Source organism: Gadus morhua, chromosome 7 (assembly GCF_902167405.1).
Source record: "Gadus morhua chromosome 7, gadMor3.0, whole genome shotgun sequence".
NCBI classification, from domain to species: domain Eukaryota; kingdom Metazoa; phylum Chordata; class Actinopteri; order Gadiformes; family Gadidae; genus Gadus; species Gadus morhua.
Genome location: NC_044054.1, coordinates 18,391,914 through 18,409,031, shown reverse-complemented (window position 1 = coordinate 18,409,031; position 17,118 = coordinate 18,391,914). Strand labels below are relative to the sequence as shown.

The window sequence follows — 17,118 nt, the reverse complement described above, 5'->3', positions numbered from 1 at the left end:
GGCTCTATTTGAATGTGCCTATGAAGCTAAGGTGGTGCTTATCTCTGTCTGCCTACGGACATATGGTCTGTGAAGATACCCAGCCATGGACGGGACGTCCATATGTACGCACTGTAGCAGAACGAGCACTACCTGCCTGCGTCGGTCTGCCTCTTAGCGAAACGTTCCCTGGAATAGGGAGGAGGGGATGAGGAGGAGTTTTTGATGGAGAGAAAAAAGATCACCCACGCATGCACATCGTTATTAGCCGAATCACCGACAGAATGTTTAGAACTGGTTGAAGGTCAACGCTGTTGAAATTTACTTAAAGGATTAAATATCCTTATTTTGAGCCTGGCGGTTTTGATTGACAGCTCTCTCTCTTTCTCGCCCTCGCTCTCATCTTCTATTTACACAAAGGCCTTTGAGGTCTGGCTGTCCCCTTCATTCAGACCACCCCCCCCCCCCCCCCCCCCCCTCCAGTCTACTTCCTCCCCGCTCCGCTGATCCTTGGGGACTCCAGCATCTTATTGACCTTTTCCAAAGTGTGCCCAGTCTGTTAGCGGCATGTAGCGGTTAGCTCTCATAGCTCCTCCTCAAGCTGAAGCCTATGATCTCTCTGATCAGAGGGGCCTGCTGGTGAGGCGAGGGTAAAAACCAACAAAGAATAGGCCTTTTTAGCCCCCCTAAGCCCTTTGACTATTGAACGAGGCTACTTGGGGTGCAAGGTTAGCTCACGAGAGCTTAGCTTAGCATAGCGTATGAATGGCAGGCGGGCTCAGCAGAAGATGTTGGAGTGAAAATAGAGGCACAAAAATGCTTTCAAAGCGCATCCAAACCAAGGATGCCTTAGCTGCTTGTTGAGAGCAAAAAATGTTTTGCTGTCAGTCCACTCTAATAATACCTTACTGAATGAAGAGGCTGCGTTCATTATTTTTCACAATTAAAGCATAATTGTCATTCATCGCTAATTAAATGAAACGACCAGAATACTCTTACACTTCACACGGCTGTGCCATCTCATTATTCATGTGAGCTTGTCTTTGTCAGCAGAGCATGCTTGTATTATATATTATTAATAAAGGCCATTCATTGAAATAGGGCTGCAATGAGTAGTTTGACAGAAAACAAATCCAATCCCTTTTTTATAATTAATAATAAAAAAGTAAAACTACCATCATTTGCAGTGTGAGGCTTCAGAAATTCCAATATTTGGTTCATGAATCAATGGGACACTTTTTTTTTCATGTCTGAATGTCAGATAAAGCAAGAACATTTAAGACACATTCAAGCAGTGTTTTTTAACGACATTCTCTAGACTAAATGGTTAGTCTGTTTATCGAAAAGATGATCGTTAAATAAGACGACTGTGAAATGTATCGTTAGTAACGGCACTTAACTGCCTGTGTTCGTGGCATGTGCAAACTGCTATTAATACAGGCCACAGATCAATATTACGATCAGTATTTCACCCAGAAAATGTCTTAGTCAAGGTGGTCAACGATAGTCCCTAAGAGAGTTTTCTACTTTGTTATATTTTGTAATAATTAAAATATATTTATAGAAAAGAAAATATATTTATAATTTTTTTTTTATACATTGGTAGTCAAGGCGGGGCCCTATTGTTGTTAAGGCGGCCGCCTTAACCATACAGTGCTGGGGGAAACACTGACGATCAGGTTTGATCACCGGATCGCCAGCAAAAAGGATCCCGAGGGAAGGACCAGTATTTCGACATTAAAACAAGATTAGCATTACCTTCTGTTGAACTCTTTTTCACGTCAAAATGTTGCTCTTGTTTCAACGTTTATCTTTATCTTGTTGACATTTTGATCACATTGGATTGTAATTTTGATCTTTTTTTCATGTTGTTGTTTTTTTAATCTATTTTATGGGCTTTTTTGGAGCTTTTTCGGGTTTGGAGAACAAAAATGGGAGAGACATTGCATAGGACCACAGGTGGGAATCAAACCCCGGTCTCCACCGGGCATACTGCCTGCATGGTTGAGCCACTGAGCTGCCCGTTTTCATGGTGATCTGGAGGTCGTTTCTATTGGGTAAAGAAGAGGTTTTCCTGGTACTGCAGGTCCTGTCCTCAGTGGATTGCACCGTTCTTAGGCTTTGTCCCTCCGCTTTGTAACAGGATGCAGGATGTTGTGCCGGAGGGCTCTTCTGAGAAGAAGGCAGTATCGCCACAATAGCCCTCATTAATCACAATTAACGCTGGTGGGCACATTGAAGCCAGCCAACTGACCAACACAATAAATTGCTGCTTGCCTTGTACCAAACGTTTTGTTCAATGGCGTTTGACATTGAAAAATTATACTTTGTGCTTGCAATATTGAAACAATTCTTACAGCGGTAAATGTATGTTTGACCTCAGCATTGATAAGTGACTATTCATTTATTTTTGTGCCATTTACAGGAAGCACATTGTGTGCCACTATCTGGGCGATTTGCATATTTTATGATGACGGTAAGGCTTGTTTGTTATTAGTTCTATAACTATTAACAAACAAGCCTTTCCTTCAAAAACCAGACACACTTGATGATAGATTTGCATTAAAATTTAAGTATCATCAACTGTGTCTGTTTTTTTTTCAGACACTATTATGGGGTTTTCAGAACAAGTAAAGATAGAAAGATATTGCCTACCGCTATTCACCTCTGTTTCAGTCCTTTCAGAATGCGCTGTTTCTGGTGTATGTAGCTTTAATGCAAATGAGCTGCTGCCCATTGACCAATGAGCGGTCAGACTGAACCACAGCATGGAGGAGAAGGGATTGTTGCTGTTTGCGGACTCCTGGAGCGCTATATAATATAATATATAATAATAATATTATATATGGGTATTTACATAATATTATATCTAATATAATGGCCAAAAGCTATGTGCGCCTCGGATGATATTATGAATCATAAATACTGCGTCTGACGTCTCTGGCACTTTCACAACAAGTAAAAACTCGTAGTGGGGGATATCTCGGCCATGGTTGAGAAGAATTGGGGGAAAGGAACTTTGGCCTTGACTCTCTGAAGTCCATGAACCGCGACATGGAGGAGAAAGGGATTGTTCTGATGGAGCTGAGCTGCCGAACTGCCGCCCTGCACCGGAGCTGCCTCGCTGCCGCAAAAGCTTCGGCGGAGCTGCCGGACTGCGGCCGTCGAAGCCGTCCGGCCGCTGCCGAAGCTTCGGCGGCAGTCCGGCAGCTCCGGCGGTATACTCCGGGAGCTGAAAAGTCCAGCGGGGGTAGCTCGGCGACAGTCCGGCAGCTCAGCTCCGGGAGTAAAATCCCTTTCTCCTCCATGTCTCTTCTTCCGGCGGGTGGAGCTCGGCGACAGTCCGGCAGAGAAAGGGATTGTACTCCCGGAGCTGAGCTGCCGCCGAGTTCCCCCTGCCGGAGCTGCTCGTCCGCTGGTCCACAAAAACGTAGCTATGCTCTGATTGGAGGGGAGTGGGGGGAAGTGGGAAGTAATATTTAACTGTGCCCCCTTCCTTCGCTCGTTTGGTAACTGTAGGCGGGGTACTTTCAGAAATGCATATCACTCAAGAAATCATGTACAGACTTTTGTTCAAAGTTTGTATGCATGTGGGACCAGAGACCCAAAACAACACTCCTAATCCTAGAAAAAGTGTTGTTTTCATAATATGTCCCCTTTAAAGGATTATTGCCTTTTTAGAATTCCAATATAAAAAGGCTGGATGACCAAGGTGGGTCACTTTCAACTGCGGACATGTAGTTGAAGCCGTGAGTGTGTGTGTGTGTGTGTGTGTGTGTGTGTGTGTGTGGTTTGTATCGATCAGTTCCTAACGTAGATTGATCTCAGTGCTTAGATAGCTCTCTGCTGAATGAATCCCGGGATGTTCTCTGTTTAAATACCAAATCCTGTCCATCTGGCCCATGGGTCTGCTCAGTCTAATCTGCTACCTTAGTGATAAAACCACATATAAACAACCCCATGCTGACATAAAAATAGATTCAAATTAAAAACATGTTTTAATTGATTGCACAATCCCATTAAAGTTAAACTAAAGCAACAACGACCACCACTCCCATTATGACCTATTTGGTCATTGTGTGTGTCTGTGTGTGTGTGTGTGTGTGTGTGTGTGTGTGTGTGTGTCTGCCATCACTGGGGCCTCTCCTCAAATGAGTTGTGCCATTCTGCCTCAGCTGCAGTAGTGAAGCCTCTGGCTGTCAACATTCGGTGGACTTTATTATGATGTGTAGCATAAGCGGCCCCAGGGCCGGGGGAACGGGAACGGGAGCGGGACCTCCGTTATATAAAAGCTTCCTTTAATTTCCCTTGCGTCGGCCGCTGATTGACGACTCTGGGACGTGAAGGACCCATGCGCACCTACACACACAAGAGTAGAGAGAAACACACACACACACACACACACACACACACACACACACACACACACACACACACACACACACACACACACACCTCATCTCTTTATACTCACAAAAACTCACACATACGTACACCTCTCCACACACACGATGCATTTCTGAGCTAGCGCCACGAGTGAGATACGTGTGAGACTGCAAAACTGAGACATAGTGCAAAAGTATGAAGGAGAAGTATGTCGGAGAAAGAGTTGAACAGAAATTGTGTGCTTGCTTTTGTGTGTGTGTGAGAGAGCTAGTGTGTGCTTGCCTGTGTGTGTGTGTTTGTAGAAGAGAAGAACTATTGTGTGTTTGCTTTTGTCTGAGCTTGTGTTTGTTTGTAGAAGAGAGCTAGGATGGGCTCGTTTTGTGTGTGTGTGTGTGTGTGTGTTGGTGTGTACTCTGTGGTCTCTCAGCAGGTGCGGCTCAGCAAAGCCCGTTAAACACTTTGAGTCATTGTTGCTGCCTCTGTTCTGGTGCCCGGCCACAGGGAGATGATGTCATCCCCTCGCTCTGTTTATAAAAGGTGCTGAGCACGGTCTCGCAGTGACTCCGCACACTGCAGTAGAAACTCTCTACTGTACGACCACCGCATGTGGGATTTAAAGGGCAGCGCTGTTCACGGTAGCAGTAGTGTTCAATGTCGACGGTATTGTCTAATGTAGAGTTTGTGTGAATTGCTTTTGTTGCGGTTCTCAATTGGAAGTGCAGCATCGGCAGAGGTTAAGTTATGATTCAACTTGGTAATGATGAACGATGAATAACGTTTTAATAGCAATATTTACAAAAATATGTCATCCATACAGGTGTGGTGCTGTTAATGATCAGCCATTGTCTGATCAGTATGAGTATTGATAATTGAATAAGTTATAGCTTGTAACATCCGTATCATATACATTTTGTCCTCACAGCTTAAGGACAAAAATGGGTTTGTGTGTGTGTTTTAGGGTGTGTGTGTGTGTGTGTGTTAGCTCTCGAGAGCTTAGCTTGCCTTGCTCACCATTAGCATAACATAAGACGTGTCCGTGTGGGTGAGTGATGGATGGGCCTGTCCTCCCCCAATAGGGCTAGTAAAGTTCTGAGCAGTGTGTGATGTTCTGCTCCAGCGGGCCTCTGGAGATCCACTGGGCCATGGCACCACGCAGCTCTCATGCTCAGACCTTGTCTGGCCTGGGTCTGACAGCCCATCACTCCCATCTGAGCTTCAGAAAGATACAAGGCTTTATAGGCCCCAGGCTAGAGGTATACAGAGCCAGGGGCAAAAAAACTGAAGATTTCTTAAATTAACTGCATAGTCTTGGCCCCTCTCTAAGTGTTTTACTATTTGACTGGAGGAATAATATATATTTGTGTTGGTATATTAAGTAACTCTATATTGTGCTTGTATTATTTTTGAGCTGAATCCGATTATCTAAGCCTGGCTAGTCATCCACCAATGTCTGCTAATCTATGCAAGTTTGACTATTTTCTATCAGTCAATAATGAAGATTTGTAGTCGTTGTCTCCGTAGATATTTACTAGGATGCATAAATACATCAAATAGTAATCATAAATCTATACACTTGCAAATCATTGTTTATTTATGATGGTTGATCAATAGCTCAGTCCTTAGGTATTTAGAGCCATAAATATATGTAGTATTTGCAAGGTTGCTGTATAGTATCGTATAGGCTGTTCAGCTCACAGCCAAAAAGCACTGGTTCCGATCCCCACAGCCTCACCTCCTTCGGCGTCCCTGAACAAGATGCATAACGTCTCAATGAAACGCATCTGAATCCACTGTGTTTGGCCTTAGATAAGTCTCTTCAAATGTACAAAATGTATCTAATTACAGATATGGAAATATAGATCAGCATTCCACATGGTCTATTTCCCAGATGTTCTCCATCATCCTTCCAAAGAAGCCATTGCAAGGAGTTAACCCCCACTGCTTACCGAGACCGCTTCCCTCATAAAACACCAAGTGTTCCTCTTGAGTTGATGCACGTCTGTTGTGGCAGGAGCAGGGGAGGTTTGCATGTGCACGTGTGTGATCGTATCTTGAGGATTGTTAAGTGGCTAATTTCACTCACCAGTCCACTCAGAGCCGGCAGTGGTAAATTACACCACACACAGGTCGATGGAGAGAATTAGCAAGCCCGCTACTGTAATGGCTCTGCTATGACCTAGGACAGTTGGGTTGTTAGCTCAAGCCTGTCCCTGCAGACCTTGGTCCTGTAAGACATACAGTGCCCCCCCCCCGCACACGTTTTGCGTTCCGCGTCTCGTTTTTGGATTATCAACATATTGTGAGTCGTAACTATTGAAGAAGAAGCAGATGGGCATTTGAATATAACAGCTGTTGTATCATCATCTCTGGCCATATAACTTTGAGATGATTCATTATCCCAGTCTTCAACCTAATGGACAATACAGTTGTATCAAAATATCCATATGAGTGGTTGAGTGAAACTGTGTTCCTGGAACTGTTTACTTGGAACTCAATATAATTATAATGATTTAATTATAAAGCCCAAGCAATATCTAGTCCTTTTTATTTCTACTGCTGATATTCATCCTATGTATAACGCTATGTATAATGATTTAGTCTCGAGCCATATTTTATTCTTGATGCTGATATATCCAGATGCTGTGGCTCCCTCAGAAACTGTGTGCATCAGTTAAAATCCACATGATCTAGAAGCATGACTCATAAATGCAGTGCTCAGTGTTCATACGCATGCCGGCTGCAGTTTTCACTGTGTTCACTGCTATGGATTTTGTCCTTGGGGCTAACAGCTTGCTTGCTATTGGAGATGGGCAAACTCCCAGCCACCCCCACACACTATTGTTTAGCTTATTCAGTGTTGATTTCCTTTGTGAAAGGGAAGAGGACATGAACACAATGGCTAGCAGTTATCATTTGATGTAGAATTTGCTTGTAGCCGTATCTTTCACTTTTATTGTCGCTCTCTTAGATTTTGGTGCATCGATGCCAAGGTATACAAGCTTAGTCCTATCACTCACCAACTCATTGCCATCGGAGTAAGCATTTGTGTCCATCGGGTGCGGTTGCCATGTCAGTCCCTACCGTCGCCAAGGAAACACGGATATCTATTGAGTTTGACAGGTGGGCTTTGGAAGCCTTCTATCTAGACGTGTTAACTTGAGGAGGTGGCTGGGGGGGGGGGGGGGGAGGGCTTTCGTCTTTGAAAACCGCACACAAAAACAGGAGCACCTTCTAGTCACGCACATGTGATCAACTATCCGACAGGTCAGTCAAACCTCAGACCCTTGACCTGAGACAAAACGGGGGGCTTTTACTTTTATCATTATTATTCTGGTGGAGTAATTATCAGCCCATGCCAAACTAACTATCTCTCAGTCTCTGTTTGTACGTTGTCCATTTCTCTGAGCTTTCAGTTCAGTATTGAGCACAGGAAGGAGAGAATTGAGAGAGGCATCAAAAGAACTGGTACGAAGCAAAGTCTCTCAGCCATCCAAATGAGTTGTGGTTTATAATCCGCCCTGTGTGAATGGGACAGCCATACACTGCTGAAGAATATGTTTTTCTGAAGCAGGAAGCCTTATTTGCATGTTCCCAGCTTACTTAAATGATCCTCCTGTGCAAACAGCCCACAGTAAACGTTTTGAAGTCCTCTTTTTTGCTTGTAAAATGTATAAATATATTCTCCATTAAGGCTGAGAAAAACACTGGGAACAACTTTGGTTTCGCGGTATGAGAAATGTGCAAGTTATGTATATTTACGTGCAGGCTATGTATATTTACATATACTGGACATGGAAATGATTGTCATCAGAACTGTAAAGCTTGTTCATTGTTGCATGAGGAAGTACCTGAATGTGTACGGAAAGCGTTGACAACTCGTATCTTTACCCATCGAGGTATCAGACTGATCGTATAGCTACCATATTGCTTCAGAGTTTTGACTTACAAGCGCTACATTGATTGAGGGATAACACACAGAGTTGGAAGAGGGAAACCGACGTTGTGGATGTTTAGGACTAGATTATTGGATGGCAACCCTGATCAGCTGGCATTTTTTGTTAAACTGAGTAAACGGTTCGTAGCCTTGCACCAAACATGGCTATTTTCTTCGAAGCAGTGTGCGTCATTCGCTCTTTGCTCAACACCCATGGTAAGTACCCTCACCTGTGCTCTCCTTCATGTGACCCCTCGCCCTCCCTAATGGCCAAAAGGGGAGTCTGTGTTGTAATTTGCTATGATGATTAACTTGTCCCAATGTGCGTATTGAATAACAATCACCTCTCTAAAATGGTATCAACAGTAACTAATGAGTATTAAACGATTGGCTGACGTCACGCTGACATGTTCGAAATGTAGTTTAGTATGCCGCGGACATTGAGGGTTTCAAACCTAGAACCTATAACAACGCCCTAAGCTCTTGACATCTGCTGGGGGCTTTGAATCCTTACGCAGTCAGTCCTTGTACACAAGATGTCATGAGATCTTATCAAAAATGTAAATGCTTTGCAAAAATGGATCATCAAATATCTACAGCTTAATATCCGCAATCTGCTGTGACCCCATATGCATTTCAGGGGTCCCCAAGTGAGGTCCCGGCACCTAGGTTGGGAACCAGTGCACTATACTATCCTGACCTCCCCTCACCCCTCAGTGAGCATCCAGGACTGGTCCCCGACTCCCCTGGCGTACAGCTGCGGTGTGTCAGCCCTAACGTTGTCCAGTTCTCCGTGGATCAGCGTGACAGTCCTCACCCCTATTGATTTCCTGATCCCCCGTCCCTCGTTTAACAGTGCATCCGGTTACTTTGACGTTGATCCTGTGTCGATACACGTCTTGCCCGGGATGTCCTCGCTCTAAATGGTTAATCATGCGTTTTGTAGTAGCTGGTGTGTGTGTGTGTGTGTGTGTGTGTGTGTGTGTGTGTGTGTGTGTGTGTGTGTGTGTGTGTGTGTGTGTGTGTGTGTGTGTGTGTGTGTGTGTGTGTGTGTGTGTGTGTGTGTGTGTGCAATTTAACTGAGGGCAGGTTAGGGGCTGATGGAGTCTTTCTGAAGTGAAATTCTCTGTCCATTGACTCATGGCCCTGCATTGATTTTCCTTTTCAGTAATTCTTTTCCATCCCGTCTTTTGTGCTAGTCACGCAAAGGGCTTGTCAGGATGCATTAACTGATTGAAGAGATGTGTGTATGTGTGTGTGTGTGTGTGTGTGTGTGTGTGTGTGTGTGTGTGTGTGACACGGCGCTGAGAGAAGGCGTGGGCCCTATAACTGCATCAAACTGCTACCCTGTTTCTCTGAGAATGCTAGCCCTGGCCTTGAATAGTTGAGCAGGCCTGTGTCCTCGGATGGTCCTGGCTTCACACTGTGCAATGTTTATTACCAGAAAACAAATCATTGAAAGTTGATGGAACTTGTGCGCACTTCACTTTTCTGGCTGAGCAGGTGTGTGTGTGTGTGTGTGTGTGTGTGTGTGTGTGTGTGTGTGTGTGTGTGTGTGTGTGTGTGTGTGTGTGTGTGTGTGTGTGTGTGTGTGTGTGTGTGTGTGTGTGTGTGTGTGTGGTGTTACTGGACATAATATAATGGGAAGCATTCAGACACTGTTCTTCATTATGCTGGTTGAGTTCCTGTCGAGAAGTAAGATATTGGCAAATGCTGGGGTTTTATTATCTAATAAGTCTACAGTTGGATGGATGTTTTCATTTTGTAAGTTCTTCTTTGGAAAAAAAGAAGAAAAAAAATGAATTGAAAGAGTAAGAAGGGCTCAGCGTTTAACATTAAAATGAATGATAGCATTAAGAATGATGTGAATGGGGTTTGCACAACGTTATGAATCGTTCATTTTCAAAACAGCCTATACCGTTTAATTAAAAATGACGGAAGATTAAAATATTTAAAGGAATCATACAGTTGGCAGTTTCAGATATTGGTCGAAGCCCAGACTCACACACACACACACACCGGCACACACAAACACAAACACACATCGGCTGACACACTGGCACACACACACACACACACACACACACACACACACACACACACACACACACACACTGGCACACACTGAGACCAGAAGGTGGACAGAAAAGGGATGGCAGAGAAGGAACAGATGGGAGAGAGAGAGAGACGGAGAGAGACGTAGTGGGTGAGAGATGGAGGCTGTTTGGCAATAGCAGCACAGTTGGAGGAGCGCACAACTGTGAGAGGTAATAACCGTTGTTGGTCTGATTCTATTAACCCCTTTTGTGGATTACTTTCGTAAGCAGCGACTTGCAGGCTTGAGGATCATTTATATCCGTTAATAGGCCTTCATAACAAAGGTGTAAGAGTAGGCGCTAACACAGGTGTATCTCCTTATGTTAATCATGTGAACTGGCATGCCTACAGACCTGTAATTAACTTGATGAGGTACCCCTGTTTACCCTCCTACTGCGTACTGCTCTGTGATGAAGGGCCATTGATGGGATTAGATTCACACTAATGGCCAACATGTTTTTCTTCATTCTTTTCAGGGCTGTTACATCTTTATCTGAGTGTGCTGATGCTTAATAAAGTACTGATTGTCCTCACTTTTCCAAACTGCCGTCTGAAACCAATAGCCCGCAGCTTTATCCGATCGTGAAAAACATTTTAATATTATTGCTAAGCTACGGCTATAACGATATTAACGACTAACAACGGGGACCAGTTTGAAAAGGTGACGAGCCAAAATCGAATGAACTTCAACAAATTCAACCCTTATGTTAATGATAGCTGGAGGTCTATGTGTGTGTGTGTGTGAGGGACACACACACAGAGCAAGCAGATGGATGGACTGTTTGGTTTATAATTGCTGCGGTGGGTGGTCCGGTGACTGTGTGTTGGTGACGTCTTGAGAAGGTGACAGACAGGCCCCTTGCTCCCCTTGATGACTGGGACTGGATGCTGTTTGGCACGATGATGACTCCTGCTATGACTTCTGCCATTGAGGCTCTTTTGTGGCTCATTAGGTTCAAAGCAACCTCGTGTGTGTGTCTGTCTGTGTGTGTGTGTGGGTGTGTGTTTGGTATGTTGCGGGGGAGATCCATGGGTCTGTGTCTGAGTGATGGGTTTTATTTTGGTAGGAGTGCCTCTGCGTGGGGACATCTGTGAGAGGGTTTTACTGAGCATGTGCAGAAGCAAATGCATCACTGAAGAATGCACAGCTGTGGCATGACGCAAGTGTGTAGTCTTTCTGAAATTGCGCGAGCGCATACACACACACACACACAAAGGCAGAAGCATATGTCTTCTGCCTATTCGCCCGTGGCGTCTTATTGTTGCAGCATGTCAGTAGCGCAGCTTTTTTCGTGGGGGCTTTTAAGCCGTGTGCAGCAGGCCATTTCAAGGCAGACAGTCCATCCCTACACTTGCACATGTGCATAGAAACACACACACACACACACACACACACACACACACACACACACACACACACACACACACACACACACACACACACACACACACACACACACACACACACACACTACTCTCTTCCGTCGATCCATCATCTTCTCTCAGCCCCGGCGATTTGACAAAGTGATTTCTACCCGTGCAGCCGTGGCCTGTTTGTTTTACTGCTCTCTCTCACATGTCCGACCACCAAATAAATGGCTCTATTTCATGGATGTAGACCAAGGCCAAGGTGGTATATTTACCCCACTCGCTGTCACTTTTGAAGGATTTGATGGTGGTCATTTCTCAAGGAACTAACCAGGGGGTTTTCCCCTCCAGAGTGGTTACTGTGGCTATGTACTTTTCTCTGTACACTCTGTATTACCTCTGTGCTACTGCTGCTCTCTCTCTATATATTCTCTCTATACACTCTGTATTACCTCTATGCTACCGCTGCTTTCTCTATACTCTATACACTTTAATCTTTGAGGTACCACTACTCTCTCTAAACACTCAATACACTAAGTAATCTATATGCTCTCTCTACCTTATATACTCTCTTTAATTCCTATATATTCTCTCGATAGTCTCTTTGCTTTGGCCTCTCTATACTCTCGCTACTATGAATAGACAATGCCCATACTTTCTCTATACTCCATTAACTATCTTTTTGCCATCAACAACGTAAGAATCATCATATAAGCTGTTGGACAACCAGTTAATTGTCCTGTCCCAAACAGTGTATTCCTCTAGGCTCTGTTGTTGGGCAGCGGAGTTGTGTGTCACAGTTGGTTGTCATAGGAGAGAATGGAAATCGCGGCTAATTACTAGTTGAATGGCCAAAATATAAAATTTAACAGCACAATATCATAATTTGTATCTGAAGATGAAAGTTAATTGTAAATAAAAAGAATGTAATCTATTTAAATCAAATGGAAAATTTAATTAAGGAAATGAAAGGACAACAATGAAATTAAAAATGAATGTATCAATGAAATGATCAAGTAGTGAGGTGGTGCAATGTGTCCTAACCCCTTGTCCTCATGTCTGTCCCTCTCAGACTTCAACTACACCACGGACGGCTATGAGGGCGACGGGCCCGAGGACGTCAAGTCCCAGGACGGCTCGGAGACCATGCCCTTCATCGACGAGTCCCCCACCATGTCCCCCCAGCTCTGCACCCCCCACGGAGACGCGGCATCCCCCTCCCCCCCGGAGGGGCTGCTGCCAGGGGTGAGCACACACACACCGCGCACACACACACACACACACAGACACAGACGGAGACGGACACAGAGACACACACACAGACAGACACACACACACCGCACACACAGACTGATAGAGACAGACAGACAGACAGACACACACACACAGACTGATAGAGACGGACACAGAGACACACACACACACAGACAGACAGAGACACACACACACACACACACACACACAAGCACACACACACACACACACACACACACACACACACACACACACACACACACACACACACACACACACACACACACACACACACACACACACACACACACAGAGAGAGACAGACCTGATCACCTACACAATAGTTCACTTCCTCTTCCCCTACAACTCTACTGCTGGACTTCTGTGTTGAACTCACACTAATGTAGGGGCAGATAAAGTTACACAAAACTTTAATGACGTGGGTGACCACTGGTGGGAGACTCGGGCATATCAGAGGGATGAGGTGTACAGCAGAACAGCTAGTCTGACTTGAAGTTTCAACATGTTGCTGTCAGATGTCCATCAAATCGCAACAGTTTAGTGTTAATACTGCACTAAACCTAAACTCATACACACTGCAGTGTGTATGGGGAACCTGCATCCCCGCAACATGAGGTGCCGCATCAAGCCTAGTAGCCTTGCATTGTGGATGATGGGGTTTTGCAAAATTTTAAAAACTGGGAACTTAAAGCAGAACAATGGCAAATTATTTAGTTGTTAAAGTTACCGGCAAGGCTAGCCTAGCCTAGCCCAGGCTGGACAATGAAGTTGTATTTTATTCCATACTCAGTCATCTCAAAAAGAAGTGAAACATTGTAGCCTCTGAGTTCTCAATGCCTCTTTTACGAGTCTAGACAATGATCTTGCATTTCATTGGCTCTTCCTGTTCCTGAAAGTGGCTGCTGCTGACCTTTCTCCCTGAGAATGAAGTGAACCGCTGCCTGCGTTTTTTTCTGTTCCTCGTGAGTGTTGGTACATATCTATATAAATATATATCCTTCTTTCAGCCTTTAACCACAATGCAACGTGCAAATACAGGTTCAGATTCAGGATACAGGTTTTCCGGGTCTGAATCAGGAAGTGACTAAAAGTCTCCAGCTGGTGTGATGGCGCCGACAGTGGCAATCAAGCCTGTGTGTGTTTAAATAGGGACCAGACTCTGACATGGCGGAGTGATGGCACATCTGCTCGGGGGATTGGCTGCCGTCAGAGCTTCCATAAGAAACCCATTTTCCAGCCGTTTGTGGTTGGTTTTCTTTACATTAGTTGCATTTAAAGTACCTCCTTAATGCGTGTAAACCAGTAGAAAAACAACAAAAAACTGTTTTATTTAATGCTCAGCCTTTAGTTTATTTGTGTATATTCAATCCGAATTTGAAAGAATGTTCTTCAAAATTAAATGTGAAAATGGTTGTGAGGATGAAATCATCTCATGTAATGACGCACACTGGCGACAGACACAATGTGAATATGACTGAAAGATGTCCTTTCGTACATCCGCTTTGTGTGTGAGCTGGAGACCTAGAGCCACCAATGATAAACCAATAGCTCCATCTAGTGGTGGGAATGGGTAAGCTCAACAGAGGAAAGGATGTGTCACCAACTAAAAACTCTATTTTCCCATTATCTTTATCAAGGGCACAGATCTCATTTCAACTTGGGGGCGAAAACAAACATGGACATTTTAGCATATTCTCTGGAGGGGACATCGATTGTATCACCAATGTTCATCAAATGACCTACTGTAACAGACACGCAGCCATTAATCATAGCTCAAAAATATATATGAAAGAATCCCTGTTAGGCCATCAATCTTTATCACCCCATGTTGTTGTAGATATGGGCTGAATCAGTGTTTAGGCCAGATTTCTTCAATAACCCAAAGACATATTTCCAAGATTGTAATCCTTTTTTTATCTTGTCAGTTTTTTTGTAGAAAGAACATTCATCAAATGATTTCCAATGTTAAATATAAGTGGGGTGGAAAAAAGGTCATTCCTTAATTCACTATGCACTTCAACACATGCACCTCAATTTGAATTTGATTAGATTTGGAGTCCATATGCATATCATCCCTGGAACTGCCTCTGTAGGCTGTTTAACGCAACGCAGACGTACGGGGAATTCAAATGGGGGAAGCTTTTCATGGACGGCCAAGGTCTCCCCCTCCTCTCCCCTCTCCCCTCCCCCTGTCCTGCATCTAGCCCCCTCAACCTCAACCTCTGCTTAGCCGGTGCCATTCTGCTGAGTCGACAATCTCTCCCTTGGCTGACGCAAGGAATCCTGCCCTGCCGGACCAAATAATACAGCCTGGATATATTATTGTGTGGGCGCGTTCGTCCACCCGTGCCTGAAAGATATTGCTTTGTCACGAAAGTCATGACTGCAGGATAAGGGAAGATCAGTGTACGAACGACGTTGCATTAAACTCTTCGTAGCATTGAACTATACTTTTATAGGGTCAGTGCGATGCCTGGTTGAATTTCCTAGAAACGCTGCTTTCCGTTCAAGTTGCCATGGTACTAAAGGCTTAGTTATGGTTGGTCTTCGACGCAAGGCAATGACCACGCAGACGCTTCGACGCAGGCGGGAACCAATCACAGCCCTTGCTGCTGCGTCGCCTCGACGCAAGGTTACCCATTTTGTAACCGCGAGGGTCCGCAAGGACGTGATGGGTCCGTAAACCCCCTTGCGGTGCGTCGACGTGGAACCATAACTAAACCTTTAGTACTAAAAGTGACACAGTATGCCACAGTCAGCAGCAGGCTGGGCTGACGTGAGCAGCCAGACAGCGACTTGGGGGGCCGTGGCGCGGTGAATGGCTTTCGTTCGCACTTCGCGCAGAGGAGCGAGGCACTCTAGAGATTTGTCACACCAGCTTTCCCTCATCTCAACGATGTTTACATGTCTTTATGTATGCGTCAAGATGAAGGACGGCGGGTTTATTTATATCTCTCTACTGTATCTCTATATTTGGCAAGCTTTAGTCTTCACGTGGCTGCCGCTTTATCGTTCTCGGTTTATTGAGAGTCTTGCTTGTCGCGTTTAGCGTGCACGCTGTGTTGTCTGGCAGCTTGCAAACGGCTAGCGGAATGAACACCGGCCGGTAATCAAGAGCAGCCCAGGCTTAGCCTCAGCTCAGCGCTAAGGGAGCCGGGCACATCGATTACAGAGGCCGATGGGGGAGGGAAGGAGGGGGAGGGGGAGAGCAATCAATAAAGGGAAAGGGAAAAAAAGAAACATGCTCCAGCCCATCCAGGAAGTGTATGTTGAGCATGGAGTGATAGGCAGTACAACGTTTGGCCGAGAGCTGCAAGAATCTAGCAGACAAGAGAGAAGGAGAGATGAGGAGAGTGTAAGAGAGCGAGTGGCTGAGCGAGACCTATAGAGGAAGTCACTGAGAAATAGTGTGTGTGTGTGTGTGTGTGTGTGTGTGTGTGTGTGTGTGTGTGTGTGTGTGTGTGTGTGTGTGTGTGTGTGTGTTTCAAGGCTGTCTGAGCCAAGGGGAGGGGACCAAGTGGAGGAGGGAGGAGGGGTGAAAAGAGAGGCCAGACCTCATCGACTTTGAGCCGGAACACCGAAACACACACACACACAGACCCACACACATAAACGCAGACCAGGAAGTCCAGCTGAAGGAAGGGGGTGGGGTTAAGTAAGCGTGCTGTTCCCTGTCCGTATCCGTGTCTAGATGCGGCGCAGGGGAGAGTGGTGAGAGAGCGCTGGATGTGTGCAGACTGACTTTGAGGCGACGGTGGCGTAGAATAACAATTACAACCCGCCGAGGGTAGTGGGGACAACACGCGCACACACCGAGGGAGAGGGAGAGAGAGGGGAAGAAGAAGAAGAAGGGGAGAAGAACAGCAACAGACCGGGGGGAGGGGAGATGGAGGAGGATGAGGAGGAGGTGCTGGGCTACTTGGACAAGGTGCTGGAGGAGGAGGATGATGAGGAGGAGGAGGTGTTTGAGTACGGCGATGGGGAGCAGGTGCCCACTACCCCTCCCGCTCCTCGACACTTCAAGGTGAGGACGGCGCCGGCCGCGAGCGAGACGAGAGGCCAATAAAACCGCTGTCTCT

General features: G+C 45.4%; 1 protein-coding gene across 3 annotated transcripts in view; it reads left to right on the top strand.

Annotated features, from left to right (window-relative positions):
• The window catches only part of abr (ABR activator of RhoGEF and GTPase), a 110,578-nt gene that overhangs the window by 23,018 nt on the left and 70,442 nt on the right, over positions 1-17,118 (top strand). For 2 of the 3 annotated variants that reach the window (XM_030362556.1, XM_030362557.1), the window contains exon 2: positions 12,837-13,009. In XM_030362556.1, the coding sequence (XP_030218416.1) occupies positions 12,837-13,009 (173 nt within the window). Of the gene's footprint in view, positions 1-12,836; positions 13,010-16,611; positions 17,064-17,118 lie in introns of those variants that run through there. The other variant, XM_030362558.1, reaches the window with a different exon arrangement.